This window comes from Anabrus simplex, chromosome 4 (genome assembly GCF_040414725.1).
Source record: "Anabrus simplex isolate iqAnaSimp1 chromosome 4, ASM4041472v1, whole genome shotgun sequence".
Classification (NCBI taxonomy): Eukaryota; Metazoa; Arthropoda; class Insecta; order Orthoptera; family Tettigoniidae; genus Anabrus; species Anabrus simplex.
Genome location: NC_090268.1, coordinates 431,427,851 through 431,446,323, shown reverse-complemented (window position 1 = coordinate 431,446,323; position 18,473 = coordinate 431,427,851). Strand labels below are relative to the sequence as shown.

The 18,473-nt window shown below is 38.4% G+C and overlaps 1 protein-coding gene across 1 annotated transcript in view; it reads right to left on the bottom strand.

Moving 5' to 3' along the window:
* Positions 1 to 17,950, bottom strand: part of LOC136872809 (endothelin-converting enzyme 1) — a 260,882-nt gene extending 242,932 nt beyond the window's left edge. The window contains exons 1-2 of the mRNA XM_067146647.2: positions 17,810 to 17,950; positions 1,739 to 1,915 (exon numbers count right to left, since the gene is read on the bottom strand). Coding sequence (XP_067002748.2) covers positions 1,739 to 1,915; positions 17,810 to 17,912 — 280 coding nt within the window. The 5' untranslated portion in view covers positions 17,913 to 17,950. The remainder of the gene's footprint in view (positions 1 to 1,738; positions 1,916 to 17,809) is intronic.
* Positions 17,951 to 18,473: the final 523 nt, after the last annotated feature.

Sequence of the window (18,473 nt, the reverse complement as noted above, 5' to 3'; positions counted from 1 at the left end):
GATTTGTCAGTTGGAGGAATTAGGACTAGAATTGTGTCCGTGTATTCAACATGTGAGGGTGCAGATGAGGATGAAGTTGACAAGTTTTATGAAGCATTGAGTGACATCGTGGTCAGGGTCAACAACAAGGACAGAATAGTGCTAATGGATGATATCAATGCGAGAGTTGGGAATAGAACTGAAGGATACGAAAGAGTGATTGGTGAATGTGGGGAAGATATGGAAGCTAACGGGAATGGGAAGCATTTGCTGGATTTCTGCGCTAGTATGGCTTTAGAACTTACGAATACATTCTTGAAGCATAAGACAAAAAAGTAGCATTATAAAAATGTTGCAAAGTTTGGGCTCAGATGATTAGTTAAATAGTTAAATAATATGTCGAAACTTTATGTGTTGGAATGTATTTCCTTTCTAAATCTTGTTTTAAAATGTTTTAACTCACTTAAATTTTACCAATGTCTATTGTACCATATGGGTTAATTCACATTTTACTCTTGACCAAGGCATTAGGTCTTTAGCATATTAATGATTCTCATGTCTAATTAAGTTCTTTAAATAACGACTATACATCATTTTAATGTTTTAAATTATAAGAATTTTTAGATTATGTCATAGCTATACAGTACCTGTTTTGGTATTGAGGTGATGATAAGGCTGATGATGCCATTTAAAAGGGGCAAAATATGTCCCATGTTCATAGTTTAATGAGGAAAGAACATTACTCTTATGATTGATTGATTGATTGATTGATTCATTCATTGATTGATTGATTGATTGATTGATTGATTGATTGATTGATTGATTGATTGATTGATTGAATAGGTGGAAAATAACACATAATATTTTTTTTTACATATTTATAAGAAGTTACCTTCAATACGGGTTTAAATAACAATGAATTTTATAACTTGTAAGTGGTATGTTCTGAGCTGTGAGTGAAGAGGTGGCGTGGAAGGAAATGAGTAGACAAATAACTTTGAGTGGTGTGTTTAAAAGTAGGAAAGATCACAATATGAAGATAAATTTGGAATTCAAGAGGACAAATTGGGGAAAATACTCATTTATACAAAGGGGAGTTAGGGATTGGAATAACTTACCAAGGGAGATATTCAATAAATTTCCAATTTCTTTACAATCATTCAAGAAAAGACTAGGAAACAACAGATAGAGAATCTGCCACCTGGGTGACTGCCCTAAATGCAGATCAGTAGTGACTGAGTGAAGTAGTTCACTGTGTTTGACCGTGTCAATTACTTTATTTTCTCTGGAGTTCAACCAAAGAACAGCCCTGGTTTGTATCTGTCCATCTGTAGCTGGTGCGTGGGATGACTGGACTTGTGAGCAAGAGTGAAAGTAAGGCGAGCCTGTCAATAAGGATTATAGCTGTCACTAGTGTCAGATTACCTGCTGTGTGAAGAGGACAGAGACCTGTAAATAGTGAGTGTGGTCATTCATAGTTGAATAGAATTGTGTGTGTTTATATGTGAGTGTCCATTTATGGGTTTATACCAAAATAAATTAGAGCGATAACACAAACAGTGTTTCATTGGTAAAAATATCATTGATATATTAAATATTTTTCAAGATCAGGTATTTGTATATCAGTGGTACAAAGTTTGTTTTAATCTAAATTTATTGTTTAACAGTGTCCAGCTCACATGCACAGAGTTCTTAGAGAATTCTATTATTTATTTAAACAGTAAAAAATAGTACTTGTGAGACGTCTTATTTAACTTACGTCGAATGCGGTCCATCATGTCCACGGTGTAGTCATAGGGCTGCAAAAAGGGATCACTGTGTATACCTCCACAAGCATACATATAGAAGTTATCACAAGGGTTGAATTCATGTCCCATCTGAGCCAGCATACGTCCAGCCAGTCTCTTGCACTCCAATTTATCACAAGTGTCATTGACTAGAAGAGAACAACAAGTACAATAGCATTTAAAAGCATTTTTCAGTTAACAACTACTGTTTTAAACGATGTTTTCATACAATCATAATACATAGAGGAAAATACACAAGTGCTTCATAACAGAAACTTACACCCATCTTAATACACTCACATTTGTGCTACATGAACATATTAGTGGGACTTTGCACCAAAGGAACTTTAATTACCTCCAAGAATTATTTATCAAACAGCTGAGGTATTACAAATCTCAGAAAGCTTTAAAATCTCTATAGCAATTTTCCTCCAGAAGGTAAAATTTAGATTTTGTCACTCAAATACCATTCTGTCTCTCATCATCTTCATCATCATCATCAACACCACCACCACCACCACCACCACCACCACTGCCGCCACCACCACCACAAGTATAAAATTAAAAAGGTTTTTATCAGAAGTGTTTGGGGTAAATTTTCATTCATTGGGAAGGGCGTAAAGGAGTGGAACAGTTTACCAGGGGAAGGGTTCGATCCTCTTCCAAAATCTGTACAGATATTCAAAAAAGAATAAGCAGCAACAGAGAAAAGAAATAAAATGTTAGACGGCATTCGACCTGTGCAGGTTATTGTAAATATATTAATTCCATCCCCTGGTCTATGGAGATTGGACAGCCAAAGTAGGGGACTGCCTGTAGGGGTGAAGTACAGTGGGGACTTTGAGGGCCCTGAGACCGCTACGGTAGCTGTGAAGGCCCTTCAGAACTCTGAAAAGTGGTGACAAAAGGGGCTCTGGTTAAGATGCAGAATGTTGTTATGCTTGTTAGGTACCAAAATATGTAAAAAAAAAAAAAAGCTATGTAAATTTTAATGTTATGGAAGTTGTATAATATTATTTGAAGTAATTCCACATACTGTACATGAGTTGATTATGTTTGTAAGTTCAAGTTTAAAAACTTCATGTTTATTCCGTATTGAACCGAGAATCTAATGGAAACAAGAGAGGTCCACCTATTCAATACCATATAATGTTATAAGAAGATATTATGAGTGGAATTTTTTAAATACAATAAATTTATTAAGGATGAGCTGTGTGTTTAATAGAAAAATTGTTAGTGCAAATTGTATAATACTGTATGTTAGGAAAATGTCTCCTTTTCCTGTTGTTAATTTAAAATTTGGTGCTTGATAATAATATAATGTACCATAATAATGTACCATTTGCCACGGAGGTAGACATCTTATTTGCAAATAAACTGATTTTGATTTTTGATCATCATCATCATCATCATCATTTTCCATCTCCAGTTTCCTGGGTGTGGTGTACAAGTGCTTGCCACTTCTTCCTGTCAAAGTATAATTTCTGTTCCTTTATGTCCTCCCACTTAACATTCCTCTTGTTGACCTCCAATTTTACTGTGTCTATCCATCAATTCCTTAGCCTCCCTACTGGTCTATCGCCTTTCACTTCTCTGTCAAAGTAGTTCCTTGCTGTTTCTCACTCTGTCCATCCTCATAACATGTCCAAACCATTGTAGCCTGGGTCTTCCTAAAAGCTCAGTAGCAGGTATTTTGATGCCAGCCTCCTTCCTGTATGCTTCATTTCTAATCTTGTCTTTCCTCATCTTTTGGTTCATTGTTCTGATACATTTTATTTTTGTTGACTGGATTTTACTGTTAGCCTTATTATGCAGGGTACATGTTTGTAGTCCATAGGTGAGAACTGGAATGAAGATGGTATGAAACATGGTCAGTTTTGCTTTCTGGAATATTTTATCATTCCAAAGTAGATTTATCACTTGAAAATAAAATTGAGAAGCTTCCCGAGTCCTATTAAGTATTTCTTGGTTTATTGTCTTATCTTTTGAAATGATACTTCCAAGATATTTCAAGTTAGAAACAGACTGTAACAGAGTTTTCCCCAGGAGAATGTTTGAAACTGTGCCTTTCCTGTTGATAATCATATATTCATCATCTTACTACCAGACAGGCTAAAAATTTGCATGTCCAGTTTACTATAGTTCATTCCACATTAAAAAAACAGTATTGCTCTTATGACAACAGGGTTGACATATTGAACGGCTCTGCTCAACACCATCACAGGAAAAAGGCGGCACATAAATTTGTAAAATCCAGTATTTAACTTCAAGACAAAAAGCGGAAGAAACTAAGCTAGAAATTATTTTTGTGAACTAAAGGGAGTGGGGAGGGGGGTTTACAGGGGCTATTTTTGGTTTGTACAGAATCAGAGGTAAACTATGACACATCAAAAACTTCAACATTGAAGTGTAAGGCAAATTGGGGTGAAAATAGACAAATAAGTTTTATGGGCTTGAGGAGTGAGGGATGCATTTAATTGCATTTAATAAAATTTCTCCAGGCAATAAAGGCTAGAAAACAGAGGCAACAAATAAATTCTGTAGATGACTTCACTACAGAAGTGAGCTGCCGGCGGTTCACAGAGTGAGGGACTACACAAGGCTTGTACCAGAGCAACACGGAAGGATAATGAAGGAAGGCAATGAAGCAATTGCTGTTACTGCCACTGTGCTTCCTCCCTACAAATGTATTTATAAAAAAGAAAAGATTATGTAGTTATTTTTATAACTCACCTGCAAAAATGCCTCATCCTTTTTATCTATCTTGCATAATACATTACGAAGTGTATTGTAATATCCCTTAATCACAAGGAATTATTGGGTGTCTCGGAGGGGGTGTGTTCACTCCTTGTAGGTTCATAAGAGCAATACTGTTTTCTTCACATGGAATGAGCTATAGTACCACAAAATTTGGTCTAAAAACACTATTATCTTCAAGTATCATCATTTATAACAATCTACCTGATATATAAAATCTATAACCCGTGTGTACAAATTTAAGAATTCTGTAAAATTACCCAAATGGAAGGTATATTTTACAATCGAGAGGAGTTTCCCCGCCTATGATTTCACCTTTTACGATATAATTACATACAGTACATAGCTCAATGCAGAGTTTTATTCATTATTCATTAATTTAAGGAAAGAAACAGTGAGATAGAATAACATTTACAGATATAGTGTTTATCACAAAGAAGAAAGAAAACAACAACTGTGGCATTTAGTGTTTTAAAATTTTTTAACATATCCATTATCTGTGTTTAAATATGTGTCTTTTGTCATTTTCTGTGTTGTTATCATTAAAGCTGAAGATGTCTCAAAACTAGACAAAACATGTCCTTGTAGTTAAGTGTTCTCATTTGATAACACAAATAATACATGCATTGAAAGGTGGAATTCTCTTGATTTTAACTAATCTAGCTGATTGCCAGGTGACATGAAAGGATAATTTTATAACCTGAGCGTGCATGAACCATACCACTCCAAATTATTCTGTACCAGTTGGAGCATGCACCATTATGAGTCATGTGATTCAATGTGGCTCTAATTTCTGAAGTCCGAGAAAAGTTATGATGGTACAGTTCAGTCCTATTCCAACTCCTCTTTAATAATGGCTTACTACAGAGAATAAAACAAGCCTATAGTAATGACTAGGGCTCAGAAGTTGAAAACCTATAAATTTCCTAAAACAGAGCTACAAAAAACCTAAAAACTGGAAAAAGGGTATAATAATGTGATCCAAATTAATTCATAATTTTAGTATTAATTACATATTTAATCCTACAACCGGTAAACATTGCGATCACAATGTATTTCCGTGTAGCTCTACCGCTAAAGTCGCCATTATGTCAGCGTTTACTGTACTAATCTCGCGATAGTTCCTTTATTTTCAATGTATTGATCAGATATTATACATCACTTTAAAGAGGAAAGTCAGTTTATAATTATAACACATCAGTTAAGTAAAGAAGACGTTCAAGAACAAATAAACTCCTAGACAGTAGCTGCTAAAGAATATGGACTCATCTTCAGCCAAGAGAAAAGTGAGGTTATGGTCATGAAGAGATATGGACAACCAATGAGACACATTGAAATGGAGGGGAAACAGCTACAGATGAACCATCAATTCAAATATCCTGGAAGTGTTATCTCCGATACTGGTTCTATAGACAAGGAAATTTCCCACAGAATTTTTACAAAATAGTTAAAGACATAATATGGAACAAGAAAATACCAACAAAATGTAAGAGAGTCATATATGAAACCTATTACGTACCAATCCAGACCTACGGTTACGAAACATGGACCATGAGAAATAAGGGTGTTAGTAGAATTCAGGCAGCAAAAATGAGATTTGTCCGTCGCATGATCAGTAAAACACAGAGGGACAGAGCCCGTAATGAGGAAATCCACAAGCAGGCTCAAGTTGTAAGACTGCAGGACAGAATAACAGCGCAGCGACTGAGATAGTGTGGACATATGCGATGCATGGGAGATAACAGATTACCAAAACAAATGTATAATCTAAAACTTGAAGACAAAACCGAGAGGACGAATAAGACTCAGGTACAAGGACATGGTGAAAATTGACATTCAACAGTGAGGACATACTTTGGAAAGCATCAAAGAAGGAGGGAAGTTCAGAGACCGCAACTGGTGGAGAAGCCTCGTTCACCGATCCATCGCTTAAGATGGAATGACGTGGGATATGAAGATGATGATGATGAGTTAAGTAATTTAGAATCATGAAGAAGATTGGCAAACACACAGAAAAAGAACATACTGCAGTCAGCCATCATCTTTGTTGTGGTATATACAGTAAAATGAGTGAATTGTTACGAAGCAGTGAAACTCCTGTCTGTATTAGATTTAGAAAGCAAAGAAGATAGTGGTGTCCTTGTGGAAGAAGGAAATAATGATTCTGACCTCAGCTGGTACACCCCCCAGGAAAGAAATGCACTTGTGCCGTGTGTGTTCAACTGCAGAAAAAATTGCGGCCACTTCTCGTGGCCAGGATGTAATTGCAGTGTTCATCAACACTGCTGTAATAAATTAGAAGATTACTGGAGACCCATAAAGGCAGGAAGATAGAGAAGCCACCATGAACATGCCGAGGATGAGGCCAACTAAGTGGTCTGAGTTTTGTATACCTAGACCTTCAATTTTAAAATATTTAAGGAATTTTGGACTCCATCCAAAATTAATTAAATTGATAGAATTTACTTTAACTAGAGGAGAAGTTTCTGAACCATTTATGATTAAAACAGGTTTATGACAAGGAGACTGTGATATAATTTATTTGTGTGATCTCTTTGACATGTCTTAATCCAGCTTTAAAGTTGCCTTATTTGTATATTTTCCCTGACACTTTCTAGTCAGATGTTACTGTTGCCACTGAATTTATTTATGCACCAGTTGGTCGTCTTAAGTTTAATAAAACCTTATAAAAGGTGATTACATGTTCTTTCACATCAATTTATTAAACTTAAGAAGAAAGCAAGATAATGGAAAAATTACTTCGTCCGGAACGTTTAAGCATTGACCCAGAATCCAGTAACGCTCAACAAGAATGGAAACATTGGTACAGCACGTTCAAGAACTTCATTTTGGCGTATCAAGTAAGTGACGCTGACAAATTACGCATATTGATCAACCATGTTTCACCTACCGTTTACGAATATATCAATGAAGCCAAAACTTATAATGACGCCATTAGTATCCTGGTTAGTATTTTTTCCAAGCCAGTGAACGAGATATTTGCCCGACACAAATTGGCAACTAGGAAGCAGCTATCTGGCGAAACTGTATCGATATATATACAGTCTTTAAAGCTTCTGAGCAAGGATTGTAATTTTAAAGCTGTGACGGCAGAAGTGAACAGAGACGATTGTATTTGCGATGCTTTCATTGCCGGCCTTCTCGACTCAAGCATTCGTCAGAGGTTATTGGAGAATCCTAATCTTACTCTTGAGGAGGCTTCGATGAAAGCAAAGGCTTTAGAGTTGGCATTGGAACAATCTATTCAGTACCAAGGACCTGCTTTAGTCAATACTGTCCAGGAGCATCATTTCTCTAGTTCATCTCGCTCAATCGGCGAAAGACGTGAATGTAGCTCGGCGGGTAGTGAAATATCAGGTGAGGTTGTCGCCGCAACAACAAAGAAATGCTACTTCTGTGGACTTAATTATCACAATAGAAACTCTTGTCCAGCAAGGGAGGCCATTTGCCGTGCCTGCTCAAAAATCGGCCACTATGCAAAGGTGTGTAAGAGCTCAAAATCTTCAAGCTCCAACAAATCTTGCCATTGTCATACCATACTTTTAGCTACTATTTCTCCACTGGGTTGTTTATCTAAAGCTATAATACCCATCCGTTTGAATGGAATGAAGACCAACGCTCTAGTTGATACGGGCAGTTTAACAAGTTTTATTTCCGAGAAGCTGGTCCAAAAGCTCAAAGTACCTATTTCTGCTAGCGGCCTCACTGTTACTATGGCTTCAACGTCGCTTAGCTCTCTAGTGAAAGGAGCCTGTTCTGTAGATATAAAAATTGAAGACCACATTTACAAAGATGTTGAACTTAACATTTTGGCAGACCTTTGCTCTGACGTCATTTTAGGACATGATATACTTGGCCGTCATTCATCTGTAGAGATTAAGTTTGGGGGTCACAGAGAACCTCTGAGTATCTGCAGATTAACAGTCGCGAAGGTCGAACCTGTTCGACTTTTCCGAAATATACCTCCAGGTTGCAAGCCAATCGCCATAAAGTCCCGACACCAAACAGCAACTCATACCAAATTCATTGAACAAGAAGTTCAGCGACTTTTAAATGAGGATGTTATAGAAGAAAGCTTTTCTCCATGGCGTGCTCAGGTTCTTGTTACCCAATCAGAAAACCACAAACGCCGTATGGTAGTTGACTATTCACGAACAATAAATCAGTATACCGAGCTAGATGCTTACCCACTCCCACGTATCGAGGATATAGTCAACAAGGTAGCAAATTATGAAGTATTCAGTTCAGTTGATTTGAAAAACGCCTATCACCAGATCCCCATCTGTGAGGAGGATCGTCCTTACACAGCATTCGAGGCATGCGGTAAACTTTGGCAGTACAAACGGATTCCATTTGGCCCCACAAATGGGGTACCTTGTTTCCAAAGAATAATAGATACGATTATCAAAAATGAAAGACTTAATGGGGTTACTGCTTACCTAGACGATATCATTGTGGGTGGCAAGACCAAGGAAGAACACGACTTCAATTTGAAGAAGTTTCTGAAAGCCGTGCAAAAGTATGAATTCACGATCAACGAGAAGAAGAGCATTTATTCGGTCAAAACAATAAAGCTACTGGGTTATATCATCTCGAATCATGAAATTCACCCAGATCCCGACCGATTGACACCTTTACAAGAGCACCCATTACCAACTGACACTGCTTCTCTTCGAAGAGCGATGGGCATGTTCGCTCATTTCGCCAACTTCATCCCAAGATTCTCCCAGAAAATACATAACCTTTCAAGTGGTAGTTTTCCATTAAATGACAAAGCTATTGAAGCATTCAAAGCACTGAAAGATGATGTGAAAAATGCACTAGTATCAGCTATAGATGATAAAGCTATGTTCACTGTAGAGACTGATGCTTCAGAACACACCATTGGAGCAACACTAACACAAAATGGATGCCCCATTGCGTTCTTCTCTCACACACTAAACTGATCTGAACAACGACATTCATCCGTGGAGAAAAAAGCGCAGGCTATCATTGAATCCGTTAAAAAATGGAGACATTTCCTGCTAGGAAGACATTTTCGACTCATCACTGACCAGAAGTCAGTAGCCTTTATGTTTGATACTAGACATCTTGGTAAGGTGAAGAATGAGAAGATATTGCGCTGGAGACTTAACTCTCGTGTTTTGATTATGAAATAGTTTACAGACCAGGACAACATAACGAAGCTGCAGATGCCTTCTCCAGAGTTTGTTTGGCTATTGAGTGTTGCGGACCTAAACTGAAAATCCTCCATGAAGCTTTATGTCACCCTGGTATAACACGGCTTAATCACTTTATTAAGTCAAATAACTTGCCTTATTCACTAGAAAATGTAAAGAAGGTCATATCAGCTTGTAAAATTTGTGCTGAATTGAAACCTAGATTCATCAGGCATGAAGGTAATCTCGTCAAAGCTACCCGTCCCTTTGAGCGCATCAACATGGACTTTAAGGGACCTCTACCATCCAAATCTAGAAACCATTATCTCCTCATATTAGTTGATAAATATTCCAGATTCCCCTTCGCCTTTCCTTGCCTAGATGTCACCTCGTCCACTGTCATTTCTAAACTTAAGCAACTTTTCTCCATATTTGGATTGCCTTCATATGTTCATTCCGATCGAGGCTCAGCATTAATGTCCCAGGAATTGAAGACATTCTTCACGGCTGTTGGTGTGGCGACAAGCAGAACGACTCCATACAATCCAAGAGGCAATGGCCAAGCAGAAAAATATGTTGGAGTTGTGTGGGGAACTATAGAACTAGCTTTGAAATCAAGGGGAATGCATATCCAACAGTGGGAAGAAGTTGTACATGATGCCCTCCATGCCGTCAGATCACTGCTGTGTACTACTACCAATGAAACTCCCCAGAAGCGGATGTTTAAGCACCAGAGAAAATCCAATTATGGACACTCAATCCCCTCGTGGCTTCTGACTCCAGGTCCAATACTCCTAAGGAAGCATGTCAGGCAATCTAAGTACGGACCACTCGTGGAAGAAGTTACTCTTCTTGAAGCAAATCCCGAGTATGCTCATATACAACACCAAGATGGAAGGGAAACTACTGTTTCGACTAGAGACCTGGCACCATTGCCTTCTTCAATAGGCATTTCTGAAGAAAGGGGAGAAGAAGATGCCGGAGGAGTAATAGATGGACAACGTTCCCATGGAAGCCCAGAACATTACCAGACCCCTGTCTCCTCACCCGGATCCTCAGATCCAGCTCCATGCGAGACGGAATCTCCTGAATCATTAAGGTTAGAAGAAAGGGGTCCAACCGCGTCTCCCACTCCTGACCAGCTACCGAGACAGAGCACAAGAATCCGTCGCTGTCCCGCCCACCTTAAGGACTATTATATAGGTGGGGGTGAATGATATAATTTATTTGTGTGATCTCTTTGACATGTCTTAATCCAGCTTTAAAGTTGCCTTATTTGTATATTTTCTCTGACACTTTCTAGTCAGATGTTACTGTTGCCACTGAATTTGTTTATGCACCAGTTGGTCGTCTTAAGTTTAATAAAACCTTATAAAAGGTGATTACATGTTCTTTCACATCAGACTGTTTATCACCTTCACTACTTAATTGTGCATTGGAATGTATAACGAGAGAATGGTACAAGGTCAACACAAAGAATATAAAATTGGAAGATCCAAACAAAATTTAAGTTTAAACTGTTTAGGATTTGCTGATGACCTTGCTCTATTGTCCAACAATATTCAGGAATCTTGACACTAAATTAATTCTCTACAAGAAATAGCATGAGAAATAGGTCGTAGAATATCCTCTGAAAAACTGAGATCATGATTAATCATCCACCGCTGGTAAATAAAATAGCAATTGATAGACAAGAAATTAAAATTGATGATAAATTTAAGTATTTAGGAGAAATTATAACTTATAATCTTATTTACATACATACGTTACATATATCCATTTATTTATTTATCTGTATCAGAAGCAATACATCATATAAATTGTTAGTTAAAAGAGAAATAATTAAATAGGCCTAACTGGTGAAAAAAAACATACTAGAGGTACATTCAAAATAACAATTATACCATATCGGACAAGAATTTGGCAAGATCACGACCATTTGGTGTGGCCTTTACTAAATCTTGCATGGTGCAAACGAGAGGGCAGGAGTTGCAACTAAGGAGGTGCGCCATGGTTTTTTCTTCTCCGCAGGCACAGAGGGTTGACTCTTCAGATAGACCCCACTTCTTCATATTGTTCTTAGATCGACCGACCCCAGACCGTAGCCTGTTCAGACTCTCCCATGTAGACCATGACTCTTCATAACCATTATCATTGTAGACCATTATGCCTTTCAGCATTCAGTCTGCACCTCTGTGAATTTACTAAACGTTGCCACAATCCTCTATTTGCAACTAGTGCTGTGACCTCATTTAGTTCTATACCTGTTATATTTAAATCATTAGAAACTGAGTCTAATCATCATTGTCTTGGTCTCCCTCTATTTCTCTTACCTCCGTAACAGAGTCCATTATTCTCCTAGGTAACCTATCCTCCTCCATTCACCTCACACTGAAGCCAGTTTATGCACACAGCTTTATCCATCGAGTTCATTCCTAAGTTAGGCTTTATCTCCTCATTCCGAGTACCCTCCTGCCATTGTTGCCACCTGTTTGTACCAGCAATCATTCTCGCTACTTTCATGTCTGTTACTTCTAACTTATGAACAAGATATCCTGAGTCCACCCAGCTTTCGCTCCCGTAAAACAAAGTTGGTCTGAAAACAGACCGATGTAAAGATAGTTTTATCTGGGAGCTGTTTTCCTTCTCACAGAACACTGTTGATCGCAACTGTGAGCTCACTCCATTAGCTTTACTGCACCTTGATTCAATCTCACTTACTATATTACCATCCTGGGAGAACACACAACCTAAATACCTAAAATTATCTACCTGTTCCAGCTTTGTACCACCAATCTGGTATTCATTTCTGTTGAATTTCCTACCTACTGACATCAGTTTATTCTTCAAAAGGCTAATTTTCATACCATATTCATTGCACCTATTTTCAACTTCCAAGATATTAGACTGCAGGTTTTCGGCGCAATCTGCCATTAAGACCAAGTCGTCATCATAGGCCAGACTGCTTAGCTTACTACATTTCCACCTAACTGAATCCCTCCCTGCCATGTTATACCTTTCAGCAGATGATCCATGTAAACTATGAACAGCAAAGGTGAAAGATTACAACCTTGTCTAAACCCTGTAAGTACCCTGAACCAAGAACTCATTCTACCATCAATTCTCACTGAAGCCCAATTGTTAACATAAATGCCTCTGATTGATTTTAACAATCGACCCTTAATTCCATAGTCCCCCAGTACGGTAAAAATATTTTCGCTCAATACCCTGTCGTATGCTTTCTCTAGATCTACGAAACATAAACACAACTGTCTATTCCTCTTATAAAATTTTTCAATTACCTGGTGCATACTGAAAATCTGGTGCTGACAGCCCCTCTGTGGTCTGAAACCACACTGGTTTTCATCCAACTTCCTCTCAACCACTGATCGCACCCTCCCTTCCAAGATGCCAGTTAATACTTTGCCTGGTATACAAATAAATGAGATACCTCGATAGTTGTTGCAATCCTTCCTGTTCCCTTGTGTATAGATAGGTGCAAGTACTGCTTTTGTCCAATCTGAAGGTACCTTACCAATTCTCCATGCTATTCTTACCACTCTATGAAGCCATTTCATCCCTGCCTTCCCACTATACTTCACCATTTCAGGTCTAATTTCATCTGTTCCTGCTGCTTTATGACTATGGAGTTTATTTATCATCCTTTCCACTTCTTCAAGTGTACTTTCACCAACATAATTTTCCTCCTCCCCATGAGCTTGGTTATTCGCGACACCACCAGGAAGATTTCTCTTCACATTGAGAAGATTTTCAAAAATATTCCCTCCACCTCTCCAGTGTTACCCTGGGACCTCTTTTTGGATTCAACAACTATTTGTTTCGCTCTGTTTCTTTCATCTACGTACAATTCCCTGTCTGCATCGGCCCTTGTTTGGAGCCATTTCTGATAAGCCTTCTTTTTACGTTTACAAGCTGCTCTCATTTCATCATTCTACCAAGATGTTTGCTTTTTCCCATCTTTACACACAGTCGTTTCTGAGCATTCCCTTACTGTTTCTACTGCAGCCTCCCTGTATGCCACCCATTCTCTTTCTATATCCTGAACCTGCTTACTGTCCACTGTTTGATACTTCTCACTAATCATATCCATGTACTTTTATACAATTTCCTCATACTGGAGATTGCAGGCAGATTTCACTTTCTCTATCCTAAGCCTAGAAATACTTAGTTCACTACAGATCAAATAGTGGTCTGTATCATCGAAAAATCTCTGAAAAACCTGTACATTCCTAACAGACTTCCTGAATTCGAAGTCAGTTAAGATATAGTCTAGTATGGATCTGGTACCTCTAGCGTCCCATCTGTAGTGGTGAATAGCCTTATACTTGAAGAATGTTTTTATAACTGCTAAACCCATACTAGCAAAGAAGTCCAGCAAATGCTTCCCATTCCCATTAGCTTCCATATCTTCCCCACATTTGCAAAACACCCTTTCGTATCCTTCAGTTCTATTTCCAACTCTCGCATTGAAATCGCCCATTAGTACTATCCTATCCTTCCTGTTGACCCTGACTATGATGTCACTCAATGCTTCATAAAACTTGTCAACTTCATCCTCATCTGCACCCTCATATGGTGAATACACTGAGACAATTCCCATTCTAATTCCTCCAACTGCCAAATCTACCCATAACATTTGCTCATTTATGTGCCTAACAGAAACTATGTTGCGTGCAGTAGTATTCCTGATGAACAGCCCTTCCCCATACTCTGCCCTTCACTTTTTAACACCTGTCAAGTACACTTTATAATCTCCTCTCTCTTCTCCGTTATCTCCCCTTACCCAAATATAACTTACTCCAAGCACATCCAAATGCATCCTCTTTGCTGTCTCAGTCAGTTCTACTTTCTTTCTTCCATAAGCTCCATTAATATTGATAGCTCCCCATCGAATTCCATTTTGTTCGCCAAGTTGTTTCCAAGGAGTCCCTCGCCTGTCAAATGGAAGTGGGACTCCATTACTCCCATAGGTCTGAGGCTTGCTTAAAATGTTCTGAGCTCGGTAAATTCATGAAGCAGGATGCTACCCTACTTACACATAGTCCAAGTGAGGATTTCTCCTTTAACGGGTTAGGGACCCCCGTGGGTTATATAGCCCAAAAATTAGCCCCATGAAGAGAGTAGCCATGAAGGTTAGCAGGCAAAGGAGAATTATGAATATTATGCTGGATGGAAAGAAGGTAGCAGAAGTGGATCAGTTCCAATACCTTGGCAACATTGTAACTTGAGATGGCCATTGCCTAGATGAAATCACCAATAGAATTCAGAAAGGAGCTCATTTGTACCATCAAGTCAGGAACCTCCTCTGGACAGCCAAATTCCTTTAATATCTAAGAAATCTAGGATCAGGCCTTCTTTGTAACAATAAAAATATATGATCTGGAAACTTGCACCATCAACAAAAGGGATAACAGCAGACTCCAGGCTGCGGAAATGATATTCCTGAGGTCATTGCTGCAGGAAACGAGATGAGATAAGATCGGAGTGAAGAGGTCTGCGAAGAAATCCAAGTGAAACCACTCAACAAAATTCTAGCAACATCAAGATTGAGACTGTTTTGATAACTTTAAGGGGATGGATCTGAAGACAGTAGCACGAAAATGGTTTGAAAAAGATCTGGAGGGAAAGCGACCTAGGGGCAGACCAAGGACATGATGGATCTCCCAAATAAAACATGATCTGCAAGAAAGAGGAGTAGAATTGTGTAAAGCTGAAGAAGAAGAAGAGGAAGAAGAAGAAGAAGAAGAAGAAGAAGAAGAAGAAGAAGAAGAAGAAGAAGAAGAAGAAGAAGAAGAAGAAGAAGAAGAAGAAGAAGAAGAAGTGTACTTGCATAGACATAAGTGGAGAGCACTCTTACACTGCACCTGGGAAACTGGGGACAGTTAAATGACAATGATTATGATGATGATGATGATGATGATGAATAATCTTAATGAGAAACAAGCTCAGCATGATAGAATAAATAATTTGAACAAGGTAAATTATATTACCAAGACTACATATAACAACTAAACAACATAAAAACAGCAGCAAAATTAATACATTATTAAGCTGTCACACAACCTGAAATAACTTATGCTAGTGAAACCATTTTTAAAACTATTAATACAGTGGAAATAGACAAAATACTTGAGACAGAAAGAAAAAGAATTAGAACACGCATAAATAAACAATATCAAGTTAATGGACAATGGAGAAGCATCAAATAACACAGTTTGCAAGGATAATCAACCGGTATTAAGCACAATTAAAAAAGAAAAACATCATTCTTTGGACATCTAATGAGAACATCTGACACCAGAATTAGCAGAAGAAGAATTTAAGAATTATGGAATAGCTCGATGAAGATTAAATGGATTACCGAAATTAAGGATGATATTAACCCTAGAATGGTCATGCAGCATCTGAGAGACACCATACTAGATTATTTCTGTCATTGCAAGTAAACTATCAAGGCCACTGACTGGAAATTCCGTCCACCTTTCAAGTAATTATTCACAACCAACATAGTAAAGCATCAGTACGCTAGTATTAGTCTAACTCGTGTGGTTGTGAGTTATTGTTACACAAGTGTCAACGGTGTCTGATAGACGCGAATGTCACTGCTACAAAGTAGGTTCCCGTTTTGAAGTATTATGTTCAAAGTTAATGCAGCAATTATTCTTCAGAATGTCTCATATTGCATTGTTTCTTGCTAAAATGTCAATTTTTCATATTTTTATGGCTGAAAATGAGTGGAAAGAAGATATAACAATGATCACCTTGAAGACAGAAGGATTGTGCAGAGTTTCCTTGAAGACGACGAGGATGAAGAAGGTGAATTGTATTGTGCTTAGTAGGAAGATGTTCTAAAAACCAGAAGGGAAATTATAGACACTGAACAAGATGCAAACAGTAGTGATTAACTGAGAGAAAATGATAGTACTAATTTCCTAGGGCAAAATGGAGTTTCTTAGTGGTGTAAAGCTAATCCTCCAAGATATTTTCAAACCCAGTGACAAAATATTACCATGCATTTACCTTGTGTGAAAGGTGTTGTGAAGCTTGATAAAACACCTAAAGAATGCTGGGATCTATTCTTTGATGACACAATACTATCTACTATACAGTAGTTGAGCGCTCAAATGGAAAATTTGAACTGGTTCAAAGGAACTGCTGCAGGAAAAGGGCGCGTGATCTACCGACATACGTCAAATAAAGGCCACAATTGGCATAATATACTTACATGTTGCAAGGAAAAATATGACACAAATACCAACGAGATTTGGGCTGGCGATTAGATGGGTGTAGAGCTGTGCCGCTTGGTTATGTCAGAGAGACGCTTTAGGTTCCTACATATTGCCTAATGTCCATCGTTAGTTGATTTTATATCAGTAAGTTAGAATCAATAATTTATATTCATCCTTTCAAAATGTCCTAAAATAATTAAATCATTATTTGAATCTTTGGAGAGCATAATTGCCTCAGAAACAAAATGGTGTCTCTCTGACGCCACACGACCTTCCTTGACATAGAATTGTGTGTGACTGCTGCTGGGCTAATAATAATGGCGTGTGGCTTTTAGTGCCGGGAGTGTCTGAGGACATGTTTGGCTTGTCAGGTGCAGGTCTTTCGATTTGACGCCCGTAGGCAACCTGCTTGTCATGATGAGGATGAAATGATGATGAATACGACACGCATACCCAGCCCCCATGCCAGAGAAATTAACCAGTGATGGTTAAAATTCCCAACCCTGCCAGCAGGCTAACCATTTAGCCATGGAGCCGGACGCTGCTGGGCTAAAGAACTCCAAATAACAATAGATGATCTTGAGAACAAAACAGACAAAGTTAAGCTACTTCAGGACATCCACACCAGGCTACAGACCAAGATCAAAAAAGGGTCTAATGGAAAGGTGATTGCAGTTGAAGAAAGGAAGGCAGCATCTCTCAGAAGAAAGAAATATTGGGCAGATAGAAAAGCAAAAGGTCCTCTGTATAACTGACCAGATTGGTCCAATGTAGGCCATTATATGTAAAGTAAATAAAATGTGTCCTTAAACAACATCTTTAACATATAAATAAGGATATCTGTTATAAAACAAACCTTTTTTAGGTGAGATGGTTATCACTGAAGTAGGCAGTTCTGTGGATGAGGTGTCTGTCACATCTGTGAAGTCTAATGGTGTACTCGTAGCGGAGACAGTCATGGTTTCAGCGAACTCACTACTTGTTGTTGGAATGTCTGAAGTTATCTCATCTGTGTTCGTTGTTGGGTAACCTAGTTCTGTGGGTGAGGTGTCTGTCATATTTGTGAAGTCTAACGGTGTACTCGTCGTGGAGACAGTCATGTTTTCAGCGAACTCACTACTTGTTGATGGAATGTCTGAAGTTGTCTCATCTGTGTTCGTTGTTGGGTAACCTAGTTCTGTGGGTGAGGTGTCTGTCATATTTGTGAAGTCTAACGGTGTACTCGTAGTGGAGACAGTCATGGTTTCAGCGAACTCACTACTTGTTGATGGAATGTCTGAAGTTGTCTCATCTGTGTTCGTTGTTGGGTAACCTTCAGGGTCTGTAGGCACAGTCGTATCACTCTCACTTGATGATGGTACAACTGTAGAAATATCTTCAGGTACTCCCGTACTCATATTTGTATTAGTCGTGGTTTCAGTCATGATATCACTTACTGTCGGTGTCACATCTGTGTTTGATGCTGAGAAATCTTCAGGCTCTGGAGACACGGTTTTATCTGTCGAAGAAGTCACGTCTGA